Below are 23451 nucleotides of genomic sequence, written 5' to 3'. Positions count from 1 at the left end.
ATTCTATAAATGTCTCACACGCAAGTTAACCCACCAGAAGCCGGTGTCTACACACCCATTCCAACATTCTTCAAAAAGGATCAGGTGACTATCGATTACGAGACTCAGGTCAGACATGCCAAGTTTTTAAAGGAGAATGGTATCAAGGGTGCTGTGATTATGGGAAGTACAGGTGAGGCAGCTCACTTGACAAGGGTCGAGCGTGCCTCGATCATTTCGGCTATCCATAAGGGAGTTCCAGGCTTTACCATCATTGGTGGTAGTTCGCAGAACTCCATCGAGGACACTTTAGATGAGATCGACTCCATCAAGGCAGCCGGTGCATCATATGCTCTTGTTCTTTGCTCCTCTTACTACGGAGCGGGAATCTCCCAGCAGGGAATGATTGACTTCTACACTGCTGTCGCTGACAAGTCTCCACTTCCAGTCATGATCTATGTGTACCCAGGTGTTTCGAACGGCCTCGTTGTTGAGCCAGAGACAGTCGTCAAGCTTTCTTCACATCCAAACATTGTTGGTTGCAAGTTGTCGTACGGTGACGTTTCTCACCACACCTTGATAGCCTCGAATCCTAAGGTCAAGAAGAGCAATTTCCACTTGTTCACGGGTTTAGGACAGATCTTGTTACCTGTGCTTATGGTTGGTGGAAAGGGAACTGTTGATGCCCTTTCTGGCGCTTTCCCTAAGCTTTATGTCAAGATCTTCGATCTTGTTCAGAAAAAGCAGTATGAAGAGGCTGCCAAATATCAGTACATTGCATCAAGAGGTGAAGAGCTCGTTGTGAAGTTTGGAGTTGTTGGTATAAAGAAGCTAGTTCACTCTCAGGGCTTTGGCGAGACATATCTTTGTAGGATTCCTCTTAATTACGACGTTGATGAAGCCCGTTGGGCAGAGTTGTCTGACAACTTCAATGACTGCGTTGCCTGTGAGAAGTCATTATAAAGAGTCTAGCGATGAGGACCAGTCTCCCTAAATAGAATAATTGAATGCTAAGGTCCGTCCTAGTTTACTGACTGAGACTGACATTGATTTTTACTACAGTAGATCCTTAAGTAAGTAGCAGTCTACATAAGAAACCAAACTCTATGGGATCGTCTTTCATCATCTTCTTTTGTAAATGCTCCGCAGCTGATGCCACGTTTGCAAACTCATCGTCTCGTATAATTCCACATTGGACTCTCCTAAGTAGTATATACCGGCATTTGCTCGGCTCTCAGATCCTCGACACCATTTTTCCGACCATTTTTCCGACCATCAATCTACCTGCTCGGACGTCTCCGGCGTAGAGGTCTGAAGTTTTTCCACAAACTCAACCCTTATCAGATATGGTACTCCATTACAGTTCCCTTGGTGGCTCTGCTGATCCCCTGGTGTCTTAACTGACATTTTTTCGAATCTCGAGCATCTGTCAGGTGCGGACAAACATTTTCCCGTACTTCTATTTTCGCTTTATTAAAGACGAATCGCCACTTGGACCTCGTAGCATCTTTCCGTAGGGAACAGATATCTTGTAATCATGACAGAACAACAAACTTACGAGGTAATAGACACACACATACATTTGTATCAAGGAGATGAGAAAGGCCTATCGTCTCTAAGATGGATGGCAGAGGACAATCCAATCGCCTATGACCACAGCTTCAAGCAGTACGAAAAGGAGTGCATTGAGAGTTTAGATGGTACGAAGTTCAAGGTTAGAGGTGCAATATTCATTGAGGCAGATGTCAAGACAGACTTGAGAGCTGGTGACAAAGGTTGGGAAGCTGCTATCGAGGAGTATAGGATGGTAGCCAAGGAGGCTTCTCGGTCCAAGGGAAGACTTGTGGCAGTGATTCCATGGATTCCGTTGCCTCTAGGCAGAGAGAAGGTGGCACGATTCCACCGTCAGATTTTGGCAGCTGGGGATCCACAGTCGAATAAGTTGCTTAAAGGCTATCGGTTCCTTCTCCAAGACAAGCCTGATGGATTGATGCTTGAGGACCAGCTTATAGATGGTCTAAACTGGCTTGCAGAGCAAAACCTTGTGTTTGATCTTGGTATTGACTTCCATCGTCGTGGATCTAAGCAGCTTGGTGAATTCCGGACGCTTCTTGGTAAATGTAAGAACGTTAGGTTCTTGATGAACCATTTCGCCAAACCAGACATGGAACATGAAGACAGCTTTGAGGAGTGGAAGTCACAAATGACTGAGATTATTGATGTCGCTAAACATTCCTCGAATCAACTCTACTTCAAGATGTCCGGTTTGTTCGAAGAGTTTGGAGACGGCTTCCAGCACATGAAGGATTCGGAGATCATTTCCAGATCGTTACCATATCTACGGTTCCTTCTAGATACTGTCCCAACTCATACCTTAATGTGGGCAAGTGATTGGCCTGTGTGTAATCTTCCTGGAGGAAATGAGAAGGCAGCTTTTGCAAGATGGTTGTCGATCACAGATCGTATGTTTGATATTCTTGAAGTTGATGTGGACTCTCGCCGTGCAATCTACTGTGATAATGCTGTCTCTGCCTACAACTTAGATTAACGACGTAACTGGTATAACTTTTTATTAATCCAAACCATTTTTCTATAGTTCTGCATGGGGTGATCCTTTGATTAAGACCATACTCTAAAATCAACTGGCAGGTGGTGAATCAATCTGGATATGATTTACTTCGAACTGTAGTCTTGCATTTCTACCTTTGAATACGATAGCCATCTTGGTCTCTTGAGCAAGAAGCAAAGTCTGACCTATTGTCTATAATGTTAATACATAAAGCAGTCTTTCATTATATCGTTATTCATATAAAATCAATAATAGAAAGTCAGTAACAGAAAATCATAAACGCAAATAAAACAAAGTCAAAAACACAAAGGTCAACAAAACAATAAGGCAACACAGTCTATAATATTGCGCTTACTGCAAGTTAACGTACATACCTCCATCAACAAGAAGTTGAGCTCCTGTAACAAAGCTCGACAAGTCACTAGCCAAAAAGACAGCAGGACCAGCCATGTCAGAGGTAACACCAATTCTTCCCAAAGGAGTACGACTCTCCATGTAATGCTTCTTCTCTGGATCAGCCAAATCCTCTGTGTTCAACTGCGTGGCAATTGTACCAGGCAACAATGCATTACATCTGATGTTGTATTGACCCAAAGCACATGCTTCAGATTGCATCAAAGACAAAATACCAGCCTTGGTTGGAGTGTAATGGGTCTGATGAGAACCACCAACTAATGCACTGATAGAGGAAATTCCGATAATGGAACCACCTTTACCTTGCTTAATCATCTGTTTAGCAGCAGCCTGTGTTGCAAAATAGCAACCACCAAGATTGATAGCGACAGTTTTCCTGAACAATTCTGGGCTGACATTGGTAAACTCCTCAAATTTACAGATACCTGCGTTTGACACAAACACATTCAACTCACCGAACTTCTTAACGACCTCGGCAACAAGATGTTCAGAAGTCTCTGGCTTTGAAATATCACCGGGAACAGCCAACAAATCTGGAATATCTCTCTTCATCTCAGCAATTTCCTTATCTCTACCTGGGTAGTAGTTGATTGCCACCTTGGCTCCTTGCTTTGACATTTCTTCTGCGATGGCCCTACCAATACCTGTAGCGGCACCTGTAACAACGACGACCTTTCCTTGTAATAATTTTGCTCCGGACATTTTTTAATTGAGTTTGCTAGTTGAATATCTTAGATAAATCAAGAGTTATCAATGGTTTTCTAGTCGTTATTTCAGTACTCTTGCTGACTCTTATATAGTCTTTCCAGGCACTGCATAATGAATGCGATATCATGTGTGGAAAGAAAAAGAACCGGCTTATTAATTTTTATCGGAGTAATAATTTTCCGATTTTCTTTTTTCAACATGTTTCCCGCAGTAGTGGGGAGACGGCGTATATTGAGATTAAAAACAGATGATGGTCATCGGAACTCCACTAGGGATACGTAGTATTATCACCTGTGCAAACGGATAGAACCACTTAATTTTTAGTTCACGTGCTAAATTATTCGTCCTTCCTGATAGATGGGGAGGTTTGAAGATTCTACACTTCAAGGAGCATCGTCTAGCATTATAGTGCGATCCCAGCTCAACATAACACAAAAAAGAGTCTATCTAAATCATGATGCTACCAAGTTCGGACACCGAGTTCGGACCTACGGGTACCATATTCATCGAAGTATGCTATGACGGAAATTGGTAAATCCTCATCAACGAATAAAGGGTGACCAAGAAGATTGTTGAAAATAAGGGAATCCATCCATATTCACGCCTATTGTTCCCCGGATTCTATTATACTTGGGCTGGGTAGAGAGAGTACAGTGAAGTAATTCAGTTTCGCAAGAAAATCTCGCATGGAGGAACATTACAATCCAATAATCCGATTAAAGACTAGCCGTTCCTGGTGCACAATAAATCAGGCAGTGTCATTATACTCGAGGATAAGACTGTCGGTGTGTTATTCCATTTGGCTTGCGAAGCTCAGTCTCGTGCTTCACCTCGGGATAGGATTCGTAGTAGTCGTTTTAAACTGTTGGACGAGATTGAGAATGTTTCAGGTAGATTTCAGAATGTGGGGGAGTAAATCGGCATCTCCTTAAGCGAAGTATGAGCCTCGAAGAGTGTTGGGGAAATACTAAATATTCTCTACTCTAAGTAAAGCGGGTTATTTGAAGAGTTCGGAGATAAGGATGAACTAGTCATTAACACGCCCGTAAAACAAATCATATTCACAACAAGTTTGAACAATCCGATATCCAATTATTGAAATTCTTTGTATAGATATTTTATTCCCTGGACTTCTCAGAAGCCTCACAAAGGTTTTTTCAGCTACCTTCTCATCAAGATATGAGTTTTGGCAGCTTGTAAAAGCTTTCATTTGGTTAATATTACATAGCTTCTAAGTTCTAGCTGCTCTCCCGGATGTCGTCAAACTCACTACCACCAACAAGATCTATCTATATATACAAGCTGACCGTTCCCTCTAGCAACCCGCTTGATTTGATTTTGGGAGCACTTTCTCAGTTTTCGTGGTGTGAACTTCTACCTCTTTTTATCAAAAAATTCCATCTGTCATCTCTCTTGAGCGACAACGGTCTGGCAGAAGTGTTCGTATCACTGCAAACAAAATACCTGACTTTAAATGCTATCGCTAGCACTTCCACTTAAGTGATAACCTTCTGCAAGCACCAACTAATTTTCAATTTAAATTGAAATGGGTTTGGCTTTATTTTTGTAAAGCTGAAGTAATTGACTTATGTATTCATCTCTTCTATTGAGTTGCTAGAAACCATTTGAAAGTGCATTTATGCTTTTAGAGCATCCTTAACTAATGGATACTTTATTGGGGATTTTGAAATCTTCCTTTGACAGTTACTACTGGATATATGTTTTTTGCTCTCTCTTTCAAACGATTGGTAAATAATAAGGATTGTCCTGTAAGCGGTATTTTAGGACTACAAATACAAGAAGAGGTTTTGTATTTTGATACCGTTTACAGAGTTTTGTCTTATATTGAAAAAGGTTCTGTCTAGGAGTATCGATTAAAAGCATATAAGCGTCAGAAGTGCCAGATGATCTTTAAGTCTACCAAAATCTCAAGTGTAAAGAAACTTATACTATTTGAAGCAGGTTCTACAATAGAAGATGTGATTAGAGAGATAATTGAGATCTAACTATTGCGATCAGAAAGCGATCTGTGTACTTGCCATTTACAGCGTAGCACCTACTTCAGATATCATGCACAGCCGGAGATAAAGCCACAGTTAGTGTGTACAAAAACTATAAATATGATCAGATCTCGCATCTTTGTGAGCTGTGACTAGCTCTCTGTATAACAACTGGATAATCATCATTTAATACTGATCATCTACATAATCCTTAGGGATGTTTAGGTCTAGCAGTCGCGCTGACAAGAGGTAAATTTTATTTAATAGTTAAGCTGACGATCAGGTCGTTAACCCCGACGGAGAAATTTCCCGTTTCACTACTCAAAGACCTAGATGTAAGGGACGGGCTTTTGACTTGTATAAAGGTGCATTACTAGAAGACACGTGGTGAATGTGGGAAGGCACTGGACCGAGTACTACCTTGACAAACTACATATTCGTGATGAAAGGTATATATCATCTCATGGTCCCGAATAATGATATACCGCCAAAAGTCCGTCATGAACCCCTCAGTATTTTTGACAGTGTGCCGCAAGGTAGTGGCCCTGACAAATTTTCTTACGTGGTAAAAGGCTATAATTACAGATGATCGCGGATCTCGTGATTTGATTCCTGTTCCCCGAATTCCGTTCGCCATGCTCGGATCATCTTTGCTCCAGATGCAGCCATTAAATCTGGGTACTTTTTGTTACACAAGTTTTCCAAACTAAGGATGAATCTGCAAAGCACGTCTTAATGCAGCTGCAAATAAACAATGGACAGTAATGACTTAGGGTACCCCACTGAATAGTAGAAATTAATACGACATTGGTATCTTTCCCAAAATGGGGGCTCGGATATAAATAGGACCTCTTTAGCTGGAATTTGTAGATATTTTGAATATAATTATAAGCCAAATTATTTACAATGTCAGAAGAGCTTAATATACATCAACAAGCTTCTGGTTCGTCTTCACAGGTGGGTGAGACCTCTGAAAAGGAGAACTTTTTAGGAAAGGATGCTTCTACTACTAAGGATAGTCAGGCTCCTGTAGAGGTGCGCGGATCATATCTCGCTCTCACTGCTATTACTTTCTTGATATCTTTCGGTGCCTTTATCTACGGCTGGGATAGTGGTACTATTTCTGGAATTGTGAACACTCCAGATTATTTACAACGGTTTGGCGAGTGGAGTAAGTCAGATCAAGACTACTACCTATCTGAGGTCAGAATGGGTTTGATTGTTTCCATCTTTAATATGGGTGCTGCCTTTGGTGGTGTCACTCTTGGAAGATTGGGAGATATGTGGGGAAGACGTGAGGGTATCATGTTCAGCACCTGCATCTACATCGTTGGTACAGTTATCCAGATGGCAGCAAGCCATTCATGGGTCCAGTATTTCATTGGCAGAATCTTGACTGGACTTTCTGTCGGATGTAACTGTGTCTTGTGTCCTATGTACATTTCTGAGTTGGCTCCGATGGCCATCAGAGGAACCATGGTCACAATTTATCAGTTGATGCAATCTGCTGGTCTTTTCTTGGGTTATTGTGCATGTTATGGTAGCAACAAGGGTTATACTGATTCTCGTTCGTGGAGAATTCCTTTAGGATTGTGCTTTGCCTTTGCTTTACTTCTTATCTGTGGTTTGATTTTTGCTCCAGAGTCCCCACGTTATTTGGTGAAGAAGAATCGTGTTGATAAAGCCAAGCACTCTCTTTCGAGGGTTACTAGAGTTCCTGAGAGTTCTCCTTTGATCCAGAGGGAAATTGACTCTTTATTGGAAGGTATCGAAATTGAGAAGCGTGCAGGTAACTCCTCTTGGAAGGAGTTGCTTACAGGTAAGCCTAAAATATTTTACAGAGTTGTTATGGGTGTCATGTTACAAACATTGCAACAATTAACAGGTGACAATTATTTCTTTTACTATTCGAACACCGTGTTTAAGTCGGTTGGTTTGAATGACAGTTATGTGACTTCCATTATTATTGGTGTTGTTTTCTTTGTTTCAACCTTTGTGCCTCTATACACCATGGATCGTTTTGGAAGAAGAGTGACTTTGCTTGTCGGTTCCGCAGCAATGTTGATATGTTTGCTTGTCTTTGCAACCATTGGAGTTAAATCCCTATTCCCTGGTGAGTACGGTGTTAATCCTAAGAAGTCAGTGGGTGATGGTATGATTTTCTTAGTCTGTCTCTTCATGTTTTTCTTCTCAGCAACTTGGGGACCTGGTCCTTACGTCGTTGTGTCAGAGTCTTATCCTATGCGTATTAGAGCTAAGGGTATGGCTATTGCTTCCATTGGTAACTGGTTGTGGGGATTCTTGATTGGTTTCTTTACTCCATTCATTGCTGGTGCCATTCACTTTGCTTATGGTTATGTGTTCTTCGGATGTACCTTGTTTGGTTTCATATTCGTCTTTACTTGTGTGCCAGAGACTAAGGGATTGCGTTTGGAGGATGTTGATGAGTTGTATAGCAAACTTAAGCCTGGATTTGCATGGAGAAAGATTGAGATTGGAAAAGATGATACTGAAGGTAGAGACAGTGATGCTTAGATTCTAGAGTGAGATTTGCGGTCGAGTGTCCCAGGTGTAGCTTGAATGTTTGTTGCTTAATTTTGGTTGTGTAATAGAGGTGGTCTATCGAGATGTGGTCTAGAAATTAGTGAGCCCGACCTTTGTAACCGTATATCTCTCTCTTGTAATATTTGTTATGATTTTTGAAATTCTTTATGAAATTAGTCTATGTTTTTTACTATTACTATTCAGTGTTTGGTTGTTTCTATGATTCTTAGATCTTCAAAAAAAAAAGGTAACATTTTGAAAAAGAAACCAATAAAAAAGAAACGCGAATTGTCAGCCGTATATTTATCTGTGATCTATGCTGCATTAAACCATCACTATTCCTGACCAAAATTCCGTTTGCATGCGGCTGCATGGTTTCTCAAATTGGGTATCATGGATTAATAGCCTGCCAGCGGAAAAACAAACCCGGACTCCTCGTGATAGGGTCTCGAATTGCTGCAAGTCCGAACTCCGAAATTGCTAATTTCCGGCGTCATGACTATCTTTTTATCCTCCGGAGTTAAAAATCCGTTCCGACAACCGTTTGTCCATTTTGACTCATCATGTTATTATGCGCACTCAGTCGACAATTTTTCAACACTTTCCAACCGTCAACTCTAGAAGTATTGTGCGTGTACATGAATAATTCTTTCGTTTGTCTCATCAATATGAATATAATTTCAGAGAGAATCTGTACAGTCGGGTTTTTATGTCACGTGCTCGTGCAAATAAAATGCTCTCTACTTTTCCATTTCTTTATAACTAGATTTTCTCTGTTGTAGTATTGTACACAAATGTTACGAAAGCAAAGCCCTAAAAATAAGATCATCTTAGGACATAGAATGACGTAAAGCACCTTATGTGCAATAACAAGGAACATTTCTATTCTACTCAAAACCAAATTCAAAGATGGTACATCTTAATGAAAACATGGGGGTCGGCTCTGACCTTTCGTGAACTACTACAAGAAAGTATTTTTCTGTATAATTCATGCGTGTTTGCTTCCAGATATATTATTCTATCTGTTGATTCCATCTGTGTAGTCCAATTTTAGTCGAAGAATCTCCTTTTTGTAAGAACTATCTTGTTGGCTGAATCTTAGCCGGAAACGATCGAGAAGGCTAAGTTTGGTTAACTGAATGCTTCTTTATTATAGCGGGGTGCTCGAAAGTGCACTAATGATAGCAAATTCGATTGGACATATTCTGAAGCGTACTGAACATTAGCCGTTTGGAGAAGGATATTTCATTGTGGGTTAGGTAGTGCATGTGCTAGTGGTGTTTTCAAGATTTGTTAGAAAACAACCAGCTAAGGCTACCATTTTGAATTTGATGTAGTTGAGAGTATTTAGTCAGTAGCAAATCAGTATCAGAGTACATCTCGACCGAGGGATTATGATTCACATAAAGCACATAAAGAGAAAATATAAGGATGTTCAGAAGGTTCGAACTTCCTCTCCAAACGGCCTTCTTACTATGCTTTTAATTCATGTTCCCTTTTCTAGTTCTTTAATAAGGGTATAAATCCCTATATAAAGGTTTCTACTCTGCAATACATCAATAATATGCAAAAATTCATATCTATGAAATAGAATTCGGTAGTCCAGCTACTAATCCTTATGACTAGACTCTTTATAATGACTTCTCACAGGCAACGCAGTCATTGAAGTTGTCAGACAACTCTGCCCAACGAGCTTCATCAACGTCGTAATTAAGAGGAATCCTACAAAGATATGTCTCGCCAAAGCCCTGAGAGTGAACTAGCTTCTTTATACCAACAACTCCAAACTTCACAACGAGCTCTTCACCTCTTGATGCAATGTACTGATATTTGGCAGCCTCTTCATACTGCTTTTTCTGAACAAGATCGAAGATCTTGACATAAAGCTTAGGGAAAGCGCCAGAAAGGGCATCAACAGTTCCCTTTCCACCAACCATAAGCACAGGTAACAAGATCTGTCCTAAACCCGTGAACAAGTGGAAATTGCTCTTCTTGACCTTAGGATTCGAGGCTATCAAGGTGTGGTGAGAAACGTCACCGTACGACAACTTGCAACCAACAATGTTTGGATGTGAAGAAAGCTTGACGACTGTCTCTGGCTCAACAACGAGGCCGTTCGAAACACCTGGGTACACATAGATCATGACTGGAAGTGGAGACTTGTCAGCGACAGCAGTGTAGAAGTCAATCATTCCCTGCTGGGAGATTCCCGCTCCGTAGTAAGAGGAGCAAAGAACAAGAGCATATGATGCACCGGCTGCCTTGATGGAGTCGATCTCATCTAAAGTGTCCTCGATGGAGTTCTGCGAACTACCACCAATGATGGTAAAGCCTGGAACTCCCTTATGGATAGCCGAAATGATCGAGGCACGCTCGACCCTTGTCAAGTGAGCTGCCTCACCTGTACTTCCCATAATCACAGCACCCTTGATACCATTCTCCTTTAAAAACTTGGCATGTCTGACCTGAGTCTCGTAATCGATAGTCACCTGATCCTTTTTGAAGAATGTTGGAATGGGTGTGTAGACACCGGCTTCTGGTGGGTTAACTTGCGTGTGAGACATTTATAGAATTGCGATCGGTTCGATGAGTTGGTTAGTTGACTTAGTTCAACAGCTTCATCATTCAGCCCGCAATTTATATGCTAAACTTTTGCTTCGTCTTGGAGAAAAGTGAACAACTATCCTCCGAACCGGGACATTAATTTTCCGAGGACGAAATTACCCCGCGGTGAGGGTCTTTAGACCAAAATGAGAATCTAAGCAATTTTTATAATGATACAACGACACTTGTACCTCGGCTCGTTGGATCGAATCGAGACTCATGAACCAATAAGCGAAAACAGGCAACAGACAGATGAGCAGCAGAAGCTTGAATTCCCACCAGAAGCTGTCGAAATCGTGTGATGTGTGCCGGGCCAAGAAGTTGAAATGTGATTCGGGCCAAGATTGTGGTTACTGTCGAAAGCACGGTCTTGTATGTGTGTATTCTCTAGTGAGTAAACCGGGTTTGAAGCCAGGCTATGGAAAGGATGTTTTGAGAAGGCTGACGCAGCTCGAAGATCAGAGTCGCGTTTACGAGCAGCGCTTGAGAGCCATGGAGCTGCAGCTTAGTCAGCCCCAAATGCAACAACAGCTCAGTCAGGCCCCCAAACAGCCAATACAGCCACAACAACAACAACAACTGATGCCATCAGAGAGTAGCCAACAGTTAACTCTACAGATGACTCACACCGTACAGGTACAGCAGCCTCCCACACAAATAGACATCAAAGACCCTCCGTTCTATGACGGACTGCCGAGAATCAGTACGGTTCGCAGACTAATCGACATCTTCTTTGTCAGAGTATTTTCAGTGTTTCCCATTGTCCATCCACACTACACAAAGGCAAAGATCGAACGCTACATTAAACATGTTCTATCGCATCCTCAGGGACCAACAAAAGAGCCCCCTGTTGTGTCTTTCGCTATAATACTGAATGCTCTTCAGTATACATCGCCTGATCTTGATATTAAGCTGACGGCTGCTGAAAAGGATGACCTAATCAACAAATGCAAGGAGAAAATCATCTTGGAATGCTATGCTATTTCATCGATTCCTCAACTACAGGCCATCACTTTGATGGCTTTCCATAGAGTGGCCAATGGTAGTGGCACTGAATCGTGGTCTGTCATTGGTATCGCAGCAACGGGCGTAATCAGTCTAAATATGTCGGATATCAGACAGAGAATACCTACACTTCCTTCTTCCTATAGGGACGGCCATTCACCTGCATCTACGGGTTCTGTTTCGTCGACTAATACGAAGGTGATCCGTACTAAGAGAGCCAAAATCTTGAAAGAACCTGTAGATTGGTTGGACGAAGAAGATAGAAGAAGATTGGTTTGGGGTATTGCCATATTGGATGTGTTTAGCTCCTTTGCTTCTGGTACCCCCTTGCGAATTCCTAACTCAGAGATTCAGTTTTCAGCGCCTTTTTCTACTACTGCTTGGCTAGAAAGCAGAAGAAGTAACGGCGCACTGTTCCCCAGTGGCAGCGATAAGGACGGACAAGATTTCTACGATGCCTTTAGTTACTATACACAAATCATAAAGATTTTTAGAGGAGTTCATTCTTTTTTGGCTCAGCCTCGTGATATCAGCGATAAGGGTGCCGTTGGTGAATGGTTTGTATCATTCCATCAGATAGAAACAGATATTCGTGAGTGGAAGGATAGATTACCTTTGAAATATAAGCTTCTTTTGAATTCTAACGTGCTAGATATTCGTGGTTCAGGAGCAGAACTATCTAGCATGGTCTTGTTACACTCTGCCTATAATATTGCCTTGATAAAAATGCACAGTGCTTATGGTTACCCCCATCTGGAGTCTTATGCGTTTAAGCATTCAGAGCTGTCTAGGAAAATATGTACATCTTCGGTGGACAGCATCTCAGCATTGGCAAAGCAAATAATGGAATACGAGAGCGAGAATGGTGTCAAGTTGTTGGAGTATCTTGGTCCTCACTATGGATTCAATATCTGGGTCTGTTCGAGATTGCTCATTGCAGACAGTATCTTCAGTCAAAAAGATGGCAAGACTATTGACAAGAATAGCATGAATATCAAGCTGAAGTTATTCTGCAACATTCTCCAGGGAGTTGGAAACTACTGTCCTGCAATTCAAAAGTACAACAAAATTTTGAGGCAGTTGATCAATCTGAATATATCTGTCAGCAGCGCGGTATCAGATACTAGCCCCAATGACGCTGAAAGTGAAGAGGATGACGACAAGATGGCTCCATCCCAGGCCATTGCTGACATGAGAATCAACACCGATTTGCTCTCATTGATTCTTGCGAACAAACTCGCCGTTCTCGAAGGTCAGTCTACGACTACTCATCCACCGAGCGCTTCTCAATCAACCCTTGATTTGCAAGGGATGGCTACAAAGTACATTTTAAGTGACGCAAATCAGCAGGAGAGCATGCCATTGGAGGCATTTCAGTTTGATGCGTCATCATACGGGTTTGAGGACTTGTTTGGTTACCTAGACAACAATATTTCGCAGCAATGAGAGAACTGCTGCACTGGAGAACGATAGATACTTCTTAATTTTATAACCTTGTATTATTTTCATATGATTGGAAATGAATACGGGATTGGCGGATATCAAGGGCTTTAACTTATTTTACATAAATGAATATTTAGCTAACGAACATAAAGCATAAAACATAAAACATAAAACATAAAAACCAAGAAAAAAAAAACGTTGAGAAAAAGAGAAAAAGAGAAAAAAAATCATTGATTTCTGTCGGACAATCATTGAACCGAACCATCTCAAACTAGGCCAAGGTTCACCCGACCGAAGTTTGGGGGATGTCAACGACAGCCTGACAGCAGGCTGAGACATGTAGGGTATATAAGGATGCGTAGAGATGCTCTTTTTTTGTTTTCTATTTTGTTCAGAACTCACAACATCAAGTAAGCAGTATTTTTAAACATCAATGACAGCTTTAACTTCAAAAACAGTCGTGGAATTCCCACGCATCAAGGCCATTAAGACCTACCTTCTCCAGGGTAAAGGTATTGGTGGTGACTACCACAATGTCGCCAAAGGTCACTGGTTAGTGGATAACTACATCTCTAACCCAATGTCCAAGTTCGAAGAGTACAGAGCTTCAAGAACTTCATGGGGTATCAATGTTTTGGGATCTTTCTGTGTTGAGATCGAGACCACCGATGGTACCAAGGGTTTCGCCACTGGTTTCGGTGGACCTATCGCATGTTGGCTCGTTCAGCATCACTTTGAGAGATTTATTCTCGGTGCTGATCCAAGAGACATCAACCTTCTCTGGGACAAGATGTTCCGTGCATCTATGTTCTATGGTAGAAAGGGAGTTACTATGGCCACTATTTCAGTTATTGATTTGGCCCTTTGGGATTTGCTCGGAAAGATCAGAAATGAGCCTGTGTACAAGATGATTGGTGGTGCAACTAGAGAGAAAATCGACTTCTACTGTACTGGATGTGATCCAGAGGCAGCCAAGAAGATGGGATTCTGGGGAGGTAAGGTCGCTCTTCCATTCGGTCCTGATGAAGGCCATAAAGGTCTAAGAAAGAACGTTGAGTTTTTGAGAAAGCATCGTGAAGCCGTTGGACCAGACTTCCCATTGATGGTTGACTGTTACATGTCGTTGAATGTTTCATACACCATCGACTTGGTTAAGGCTACTCAGGATTTGGACATCAACTGGTGGGAGGAAGTTTTACATCCAGATGACTTTGATGGTTATGCCCTTTTGAAACGTGCCTATCCAAATATGAAATTCACTACGGGTGAGCACGAGTACACCAAGTATGGATTCAGGAAGTTGATTGAGGGAAGAAACATCGATATCTTGCAGCCAGATGTTATGTGGGTTGGTGGTATGACAGAGCTATTGAAGATCGCTGCTCAAGCTGCAGCCTACGATATTCCAGTTGTGCCACATGCCTCTGGTCAGTACTCGTATCACTTTGTTGCTTCGCAGAATAACACTCCATTCCAGGAGTACTTGGCCAACTCCCCAGATTCGAAGTCTGTTTTGCCAGTGTTCGGTGCTTTGTTCACCAACGAGACCGTCCCAACAAAGGGTTATCTCCACCTATCCCAGTTGGACAACCCCGGTTTCGGTTTGACCTTGAATCCAAAGGTTAAGTTGATCGATGCCGCTGGTATCTTAGATCCAGCTCCTGAGAAGCCTTTGAAGTTTGATGAGAAGAAGACTAATTGAATGGTTTTTAAAATGTGTATTTGATTGTTTGCATCTCTTATGATATTTATGTTTTTCGAGTATGATCTGGATTGTAGTTTATATGAACACTATCAACTTTGGAGATGGCAGAGCTCTTTTCGATGGCGGTGTTGTGGAGTGGTGAAGTGTAATATATAGTTGAAAGCAGTAGTTTGTTGGTAGAGCACCGGCCACACCTACCAATATCTCAACTGGGAGTATTGGATCATTGGTTTGATCATTTTAAGGCATATCATTCATTTACAGATCTCTAGATCTGTGTTATGTCGTAGTATATCAAATGCTAAACTGGCACATAACTTCAAAGCAGAATACATCTGGGAGGAGATTCTGCAGAGCGTAGCAGTTTTCTTCTATAATTGAGAGTTGGCTATTCTGAATGGCTAAGGTCCGTGAAAATATCAACTGTTATGGTCGTAATCCAGTAGACCCCACAAAGATTATTGGTTGATAATATGCGGTGTTGAAACTGTATTTCTGACAGACGCTGCTAGCTTCCTTCTGCCTTAGTCAAGCCTGAAATTCCTTTTCCCATTTTTACTAACGCTAGAAAACAGCCAATTTTACCTACACAACGAATAATGCATCTAAAATCATAACTATATTGTCAATTAAAAAACGCAAACGAAAATCAGAACTTTAGCATACCAAATATGAATTATCATATCGACAAAACTAATTAGCAAACCATTGCTTATTTGGAAGTGTCGAGAACGTAACGACCAACAATCTTGTTTTCGGCCATCAATTTGAAAACTTCTGGCAACTTCGACAAGCCAACGACCTCAAATGGAGAGTGAACAAGTCCTCTGTAAAAGAAGTCCAAAGCCTCAGCAGTGTCCTCTCTATTACCGACGCAAGATCCTCTGATCTGAGAACATTTAAAGACCTGTGTTAAAACATCACAAGTAAGCTTGGAATCTGCTGGCATACCGACCAAAACAACCTTACCCAATGGTCTAACATACAAAGTAGACTGGTTGATAGCCTTCTCAGAAACAGACACATTAATAACACCGTGGGGACCACCATTAGTAATTCTCTGAACCTCCTTCACGAGATCCTTAGTCTTGGTGAAATCAACAAAAGCTTCAGCTCCTAATGATTTACAAAGAGCAGCCTTGTCATCACCACCATCGATAGCAAGAACTCTCAAACCCATAGCAACACCGTACTGAACGGCGAGAGATCCCAAACCTCCTCCTGCACCAGAAACGGCAACCCATTGGCCTGCACGCAAATCAGCAGTCTTCAAAGCCTTGTAAGAAGTAACACCTGCACACAATATTGGAGCAACAGCATCCAATTTCACATCCTTAGGAAGATGAGCTGCCTGAACAGCATCAGCAGTAGCATACTCCTGGAAAGTTCCGTCATGAGTATAACCGGAATAATCACCGTCAGGACAAGTTGGTTCAGCACCTTGCATACAGTATTCACAGCTCATACATGAGCCATTCAACCATTTGATACCAGCATAGTCACCAATCTCAAAGCTAGTCACTTGGGAACCCTTTGCAACGACGACACCAGCACCCTCGTGACCTCCGACCAATGGAAGCTTTGTTTTCAACTCCCAGTCACCCCTCCAAGCATGTAAATCGGTATGGCAAACACCGGAGTACAAGACATGGACCAAAATCTCCGTTGGCTTAGGAGTTGGGACTGCAGTCTTTTTGTACACAATCGGACCAAATGGTTTATCAAACACACATGCGTATTGAGTCTTTGGAACAGTAAGAGACATAATGCAGATAACTTATTCCTTAATTAAAGAAAACAAATAAAAGCAGGGCCACTTACAGCTGAATCATCAGAAAAACTAGCCAGTATTTATAACTGGCTAGTGGTCTCGTTACACTTTCCAGAAGGTTCATACAACGCATAATGAGCACCTGTATAACCGAATGCATCCATCATATTATTCCCCCACGTGACGGACCATTAATTCTCCGCTCGTTTTTATATGTGGTGTGGGTAAATTTTGATGAGCAGGAAATGGTGGGCATCACCCAAAATCGATAGATGGTATCGTTTGGTATTCTCCTCACTAAGTAAAGTCGAAGGGCCCACATTTCGGAAAATCAAATTACCGTTCCTCAGCCGGGTTTTGCACAGAGGACAGCCATCGCCAACTGCTGAAAACATCTACATTATGAGTAAGGAGTCTTGTCAACAAAAACAAAATACTTTGACATTACGACATTGATCGTTTACTTAGTTAGAAATTGTAGTTTGTAGTGAAAACTGGTACGAGACTGATTGATAATTTGAGTTTTCTCCTTTCACTTTTCACCGTTTACCGTTAAGCAGATTTTTTTTTTCATTAATCGGTCACTGAGACACCGAGAAACGCTTTCCGGGTTCCGCATAATTTTAGTTTCAGGTCACATAACGCTATGGATTTTGGAGCTGTTGTACTGGAATATACAATGGTGATGATTACAGTCACCCAAAACAACTGTATTATGATCGTCAATGTTGGTGCCATCATAGACAAAACAGCTGATTAGCATCAACTGAGCCGAATTTATTAGCATGTACGGCTGATACAAATTGGGACGTAAAAAGATACCGAACCAATAATGCGGAAAAATGTATCGTTAGCCGAGTAGAGAATGAGGAGTAAAGTATTCGGGGCCCGCTCAAATCAATTTCGGTCATGCATACATCTAGATGTATTCAGCCAGACTACGGAAACCATGATTGCCGATCTAGCTTTGCTTAGGAAATGACATGTTATCACCAGTTGAAATATTTGGGCTTCTGGTAATGTCTGCGCAATATGTTTTATCGGCTTCCTTCCGGGATGCAAATAATGCTATGTTTACAAGACAAGTTAAAAACGTCTATAGACCATAGACTCTTTTCAAGATCTTCGAGTGGGTTCTGGTGCCGCATAAACTCGATTCCATGCATAACATCCTATAGATTGTTGCCGATCTCTGCCAATTTCTGCCTCCGCGAATAATTTCTGCCCGCCGATAATTGGAATTCTTGCGGCAACCCTAAAAATTTTCTTTCAACCTGAAATGAATCACGTGAACAGTTTAATATCTGACATAGCATTTCAAGAGCCAATGTGACAGCAATGAGTAACTAGGGAACATACTGTTCGGATTCGGTGACTTCTAGGGCGAAGATGCTTTTTTCGGTGTAAGGAAGTTGATTCTTACAACTGATACCCGAGCTGTGTGGACTACTGGGGTGGTATTAGAGCTAATTATTGATCAAATGAGTAGTATTGCAGTATTTAGTACTGAGAGAGTGTTCTCCGGATAGATTTTTGATCTGATAATTTGGAATAATTATTCTTATCTGTGGCCGCTTCATTCTGTGTGCCTGCTTTGTTGCATCATCATAACGATGACTGCAACTCCGTTTCCTAGTTCAAGTCCCTTAAATTCTCTCCCAAAGCGTCTTTGCTAAATCGCGACTCTCCAACACAAACTCTTAATTAAGTGAAAGCGAAACATTAAAGATATGAAAATCGGGGGTTGTAAATGAAAAATGGAATTTTCATGTAATGATGCAGCTTATATGTAACTAATCGTAGCTGCTAATTGGGACAGCTACTACGAGTTAGAACAACCGATGCATATACGTATTTGTATTCAGAGATTATTTCATAGCTGCTAAATAAGTCAATTGCTGACTAAGCTGCGCCATTTTTTCCTCTAAAAATCTCGAAGTGTAAAGGACTTTCATTTTCTCCTCGAGTCTGGAGTGGTACACTTACTAGAGAAGCTTTTTCGGATATATTTTCACGATAGGTCATGCCTTCTGGAAGTTCTGCACTCAGAGAGGTGTTTTCGCAACTCTCGTGGAGAGACAAGCTTCTTCCACCCGCTATCGTGATATGCATAGTGGTCGGTATTGTGATCTCAGTCTATGCTCCTCAATCTCAAAAGGCCTTTGAAGGTGCAGAAGTACTAAGGGTGTCTGTGCCTTTGGCAATAGGAATGATCATAATGATTGTGCCCCCTTTATGTTGTTTACAATTAGAAAACTGGCGCATGTTCTTAAAGAAACGTATGTTGAAGCAGCTGGCCATTTCACTTGTGCTAAATTGGATAGTGTGTCCATTTTTTATGCTTTCTTTGGCTTGGATGACCCTTTTTGATCTTGACGAATACAGAAACGGCATCATTTTGATTGGCCTTGGTCGTTGTATTGCGATGGTAATGATTTGGAATCAGATAGCACATGGAGACGAGAATCTTTGTGCAATCTTGGTTATCGCAAACAGTCTTCTTCAACTTGTGCTTTATGCACCTTATAAAATTTTCTTTTGTGATATATTGGGTGGTGCTGGGAACCTAACTACGAGTTCTCAAAGTATGACGGAGCTATATAGCACTGTTGCCAAAACTGTCGGCTTCTTTCTTGGTATTCCACTTGCCCTTGGTGTTATCATTCGTGCCATAGGTGTAGGTTTATTTGGAAAGAAAGTTTACGAGTCCCGAATCATAAAATTCATTAGTCCTTGGAGCACCATTGGTTTGCTTTACACCATCGTTGTTATATTTATTAACAAGGGAGATGCCTTTATAAGCGATATAGGCACGTCATTCCGGTGTTTTGTGCCACTAGTTGCATATTTTGTCATCGTATGGTTTTCAGTGTTCTTTGGGTTGCGAATATGTTTTGGAAGAGGCAGCAAACCTCGAGAAGAGGAGCGGGGCCTTCTTTGTGGATGTGAAAAGCAGCTTCAGAGTGGGGTTGACTCCAAAATGTGGAAACGGTACTGTGCCTCTAGTTATCCTGAAATCGCAACGCAGAGTTTTACCGCTGCCTCTAACAATTTTGAGTTAAGTCTCGCTGTAGCCATCTCATTGTATGGTGTCGATAGTCAGCAGGTAGTTGCAGCAACTTATGGTCCGTTATTGGAGATTCCCGTGCTCATTATCTTGACTGTGGTTTCCCGTTACTTTCAGATTGCCTTTTTATGGAGTGATGAGGAGTAGTAATTTATTGTATGGAGAGGGTCATAGCACAGTAGTATCTAATGTAGATGCTAGTCGTCAAATTTAGATTGGTACGAATGGATTCTTATTCCACATTGAACAATCTCCTTCCGATTCAAATTATATACCTGATCTAAATGTGAAAAAGGGTTGTAATGATATCAATAACGTTCGCTCAATAACTTATAAATGGAGAAAATACAATACTGGCTTGTTTATGATAAAAGATAGATAAATAGAACAAGATGCAGATGAATAGCTTGATTTCGATTTCACACAATGTAGTAAATTATTTCCTTCCCGTGGATTATCCGTCGTCGAAAGTATATGCTGCAGAACTTCATCGATAAACAATAAAGTTGTGTTTACTCTTCAAGGTTAATTAGATGTTACTCGTGTACCAGAGGGTATATCGTCATTGGGATTGGTTATCTTCAAGTTTACGTGATTATTCAGAATATTTCTGAACAGGAAAATCATTGTGCTCATATTTTTGAATTCACTCCTTGGTTCTTCATCTGCAGAGGGCCAAACTACTAAGTATTCAACTTCCCACTTGAAAATGCTTAGCTGACTGTAATGACAGATACATGTCATTTCGGAAGAGAGAGAATCATCGTGAGCCAGGTAGTACCGGCTAAATGGACACGGCGTCGACCCCAACATGTAAACTTTTTCCCTCCCCCTTTCATTTTTGAAGTTTTGGGGAAACTCTTATAATTTTTGGAATGGGGAAAAGTTTCCCATGCTAGTTCTCAGAAAATTTGCATGAGATTATAGCACGGATCTGCTTTAGTATCTCTTCATTTCATTCGTTCGATCAGTTCATGAGAACCCGTTTGCTGGTAAGCTATTCGAGGGTCTTCGAATGTTGCACATTAATGCTCTGTATATGTCTTCAGGTGACTTTGTTACTCAGTACCAATAATTTGTGGGGATGGGAAGAGGATTTGGGGTGGTGCTAAAGAGAGAGATAATGCAGAGACAGTCGACAGAAAAGGAAACCAATCTAACTTGCGCATGCGACGCGCATTCTCAATATCCATGCGGGAGTCATGCGGCGGCGGGGCACAAAAGAAACGAACGCGTTGAAATATGCAGGCTCGAAGAAAGAATAGGGCGCGAAAGTGTACAGTGTTTATTGTGGCGATATCACCTTCTCCCCTCCAAGCTTTGCTTTTTTCGGTGAGGATATACTATTGTATATCAGATGGAATGAAATTTCTAGGCCGAATAGGTCGCATTCAGCTCTCCCCAATTTGGAATACTTCGGGTTGAGCCCGCCCTCTTGAAAGTCACCGGTTTTGATGGTAATATACTTTCACTTCCATTTCCAAGCTCACCAGATTGTCTAGCCACACGTAAAAGTTCCCCAGGAAATGTATAATATTCAAAAACATTTGCATACTGGTACATTTCGCGCGCTCATTTTTCCCCATAAATGGATTATCTACATTTATAGAATGAAGACTCAAATTATTGACTTACACCCGGAGACCAAACCATGGTGGTGGAAGGAAGCGACTGTTTATCGAATACAACCTGCATCCTTCAAGGACTCTAACAACGATGTATCGGTGACTTGAATTGAATGAAATCAAAGCTTGGATACTTAAAGGATATTGGCGTGGATTGCATCTGGATATGCACATTCTATGATTCTCATCAGAAGGATCTGGGTTATGATATTGCCGACTACAAAAAGGTCTACCCGAAGTACGGTTCAAATCAGGACATTCTTTACTTGATCAGAGAGTGCACAGTATTGGTATGAAGATCATTGTTCAATTGGTGCCATGTTAAACCTCTAACCGGAATGAGTGGTTTGAAGAGTCTGGATCTAGTAATGATAATTCTAAAAGAGATTGGTTCATGTGAAGAAAACCAAAGGAATGACATGTTTGGAAAGGCATTTCCACCAAGCAACTGGTGATCTTTCTTTGGTGGATCCTCTTGGGATATGACAGGAAGACAAAAGAATTTTAACTATATACGTTCACAGTCGAACAGCCTGATTATAACTGGGAAAATGCGAGTGTGGTGTCGCTGTGTTTGAGAATGCGGTCGGTTACTGGTTGGGAATAGTGGGGTTGATGGCCTCGAAATAGATGTTGGTGGTTGTAGACTTCAAAAAGGGTATTGATCCGTTTTCAAGGGATCGTGTGCATGCTCCTTTATTACGGTCTAATGAAATGCCTTATGCTGGTTTTGCTGATGGTGCTGAGCCTTGGTTCAGGATCGACAAGATTTTCATAACTGGAATTAACGTTTCCGACGATGTTAAGGATGCAAATTAGGTTTAAAACTTTTGAAAAAGGGCATTAAAGTTCAGGATGGCAAATAAAAATATTCTAATGTAGGGTTATGACTTCGAGTTAATTGACTTGAAAAATCCAAAGCTATTTTCATTTACTAAAAATTATGGCTTCAAAGCCTAGTTTGCTGCATTAAACTTCTCTGACGACGATCTTCACTTTATTTTGGGGATAAGTAGCTCACTTTTGTTTTTTTGGCACTCACGGCAATTCAAATAAATCTGAGACTGTTTTGAAGCCACGGGGCAAGATTATATCTTGCAGAATAAGGATTGTTTTTTTTATTTATGGTTTAGAGTTTGATATTCTTGACTTTGACTAGAATTTCCATTGAAGAACGCAAATGAGTTTTTGCAAACTATGAAAATGTATGTATTTTGAATGAAATACATCAATTTTTTTCTTTTGTTAATGAACTTTACAAAATTAATGAATATACTCAGAATTTCTACTCAAGAGTCTGGCTCTCTACGAAATAAATATTAACATGAGATATACAAAGGATTATTTTACTTTTACAAATGGGAGATATCATATTGTCTTCAAGCATGAGACTAGAAAGCATATCTTGGGGAATGTTCATTCAGACAATATTCCTTGATATATGAGGAAACAATTAGAAGTGTTCTTAATTAATTGAGTATTTACATTATGGTTCAAGATATTGAGATATATCAGTCACCACGCCACTTAGTATCAAAGATAAATGAATAAAAAGAAATAACACTACTGTTTTTCAATAGTTCATTAGGCTAAATCAGTATATTGGTTGTTATTAGCATTTCTGAAAGAGCAACGGGCAGCATCTTTGTTCATAATTGCTTTTTCAACTCAATAGTATCACTTCAAGTTAATTACATGTATAATTTCAGAGTGTGATACATTAGAAAGAAATTTGTATTATTTGATTGTAGACCACACGGTCTTCGCTGGATGAAATCTGCCGTCATGATATGCTGTCGACGTTCGATGCTCCTTTAAAAAATTACCGAATATTTTATGCACGTTTTTAAAATTTTTTCTTTCCTTTTTCATGTGGCGGCAGAATGCACGGATAAGAGATTTTGTAATTTAATGACGCGGAAGCCGAAAGACAATGTATAAACAATAAGCAGTAGTCATTCAATGTTGTCTAATTTTGTTTTCAGACGGAGAGCTTTCCTAATCAATCAATTTTTCA

The 23451-nt window shown here is 40.9% G+C and overlaps 9 protein-coding genes across 9 annotated transcripts; 6 read left to right on the top strand and 3 right to left on the bottom strand.

Annotated features, from left to right (window-relative positions):
* Positions 1-9: 9 nt before the first annotated feature.
* FOA43_001972 (uncharacterized protein) lies at positions 10-942 on the top strand (the record flags this gene model as incomplete). The annotated part of the gene is made up of 1 exon (XM_038922277.1): positions 10-942. The coding sequence occupies one exon, from the start codon at positions 10-12 to the stop codon at positions 940-942; it is 933 nt and encodes a 310-aa protein (XP_038778205.1).
* A 1957-nt stretch (positions 943-2899) lies between these two features.
* DHG2 (L-rhamnose-1-dehydrogenase) lies at positions 2900-3664 on the bottom strand (the record flags this gene model as incomplete). Its single annotated transcript, XM_038922276.1, has 1 exon — positions 2900-3664. The coding sequence occupies one exon, from the start codon at positions 3662-3664 to the stop codon at positions 2900-2902; it is 765 nt and encodes a 254-aa protein (XP_038778204.1).
* A 2912-nt stretch (positions 3665-6576) lies between these two features.
* Positions 6577-8205, top strand: FOA43_001970 (uncharacterized protein; the record flags this gene model as incomplete). Its single annotated transcript, XM_038922275.1, has 1 exon — positions 6577-8205. The coding sequence occupies one exon, from the start codon at positions 6577-6579 to the stop codon at positions 8203-8205; it is 1629 nt and encodes a 542-aa protein (XP_038778203.1).
* Positions 8206-9845: 1640 nt separating this feature from the next.
* Positions 9846-10778, bottom strand: FOA43_001969 (uncharacterized protein; the record flags this gene model as incomplete). Its single annotated transcript, XM_038922274.1, has 1 exon — positions 9846-10778. The coding sequence occupies one exon, from the start codon at positions 10776-10778 to the stop codon at positions 9846-9848; it is 933 nt and encodes a 310-aa protein (XP_038778202.1).
* Positions 10779-11070: 292 nt separating this feature from the next.
* FOA43_001968 (uncharacterized protein) lies at positions 11071-13269 on the top strand (the record flags this gene model as incomplete). Its single annotated transcript, XM_038922273.1, has 1 exon — positions 11071-13269. The coding sequence occupies one exon, from the start codon at positions 11071-11073 to the stop codon at positions 13267-13269; it is 2199 nt and encodes a 732-aa protein (XP_038778201.1).
* Positions 13270-13699: 430 nt separating this feature from the next.
* On the top strand, positions 13700-14968 carry FOA43_001967 (uncharacterized protein; the record flags this gene model as incomplete). The annotated part of the gene is made up of 1 exon (XM_038922272.1): positions 13700-14968. The coding sequence occupies one exon, from the start codon at positions 13700-13702 to the stop codon at positions 14966-14968; it is 1269 nt and encodes a 422-aa protein (XP_038778200.1).
* Positions 14969-15683: 715 nt separating this feature from the next.
* On the bottom strand, positions 15684-16736 carry ADH1_2 (Alcohol dehydrogenase; the record flags this gene model as incomplete). The annotated part of the gene is made up of 1 exon (XM_038922271.1): positions 15684-16736. One exon carries the CDS (start codon positions 16734-16736, stop codon positions 15684-15686), a length of 1053 nt encoding a protein of 350 aa, XP_038778199.1.
* Positions 16737-18765: 2029 nt separating this feature from the next.
* FOA43_001965 (uncharacterized protein) lies at positions 18766-19956 on the top strand (the record flags this gene model as incomplete). The annotated part of the gene is made up of 1 exon (XM_038922270.1): positions 18766-19956. One exon carries the CDS (start codon positions 18766-18768, stop codon positions 19954-19956), a length of 1191 nt encoding a protein of 396 aa, XP_038778198.1.
* Positions 19957-22014: 2058 nt separating this feature from the next.
* Positions 22015-22253, top strand: FOA43_001964 (uncharacterized protein; the record flags this gene model as incomplete). The annotated part of the gene is made up of 2 exons (XM_038922269.1): positions 22015-22023; positions 22065-22253. 2 exons carry the CDS (start codon positions 22015-22017, stop codon positions 22251-22253), a joined length of 198 nt encoding a protein of 65 aa, XP_038778197.1.
* Positions 22254-23451: the final 1198 nt, after the last annotated feature.

The sequence above is a fragment of the Brettanomyces nanus genome, chromosome 2 (assembly GCF_011074865.1).
Source record: "Brettanomyces nanus chromosome 2, complete sequence".
Lineage (NCBI taxonomy): Eukaryota > Fungi > Ascomycota > Pichiomycetes > Pichiales > Pichiaceae > Brettanomyces > Brettanomyces nanus.
The sequence above is the reverse complement of the archived record's forward strand: the minus strand, read 5'-3'. Positions and strand labels throughout refer to the sequence as shown.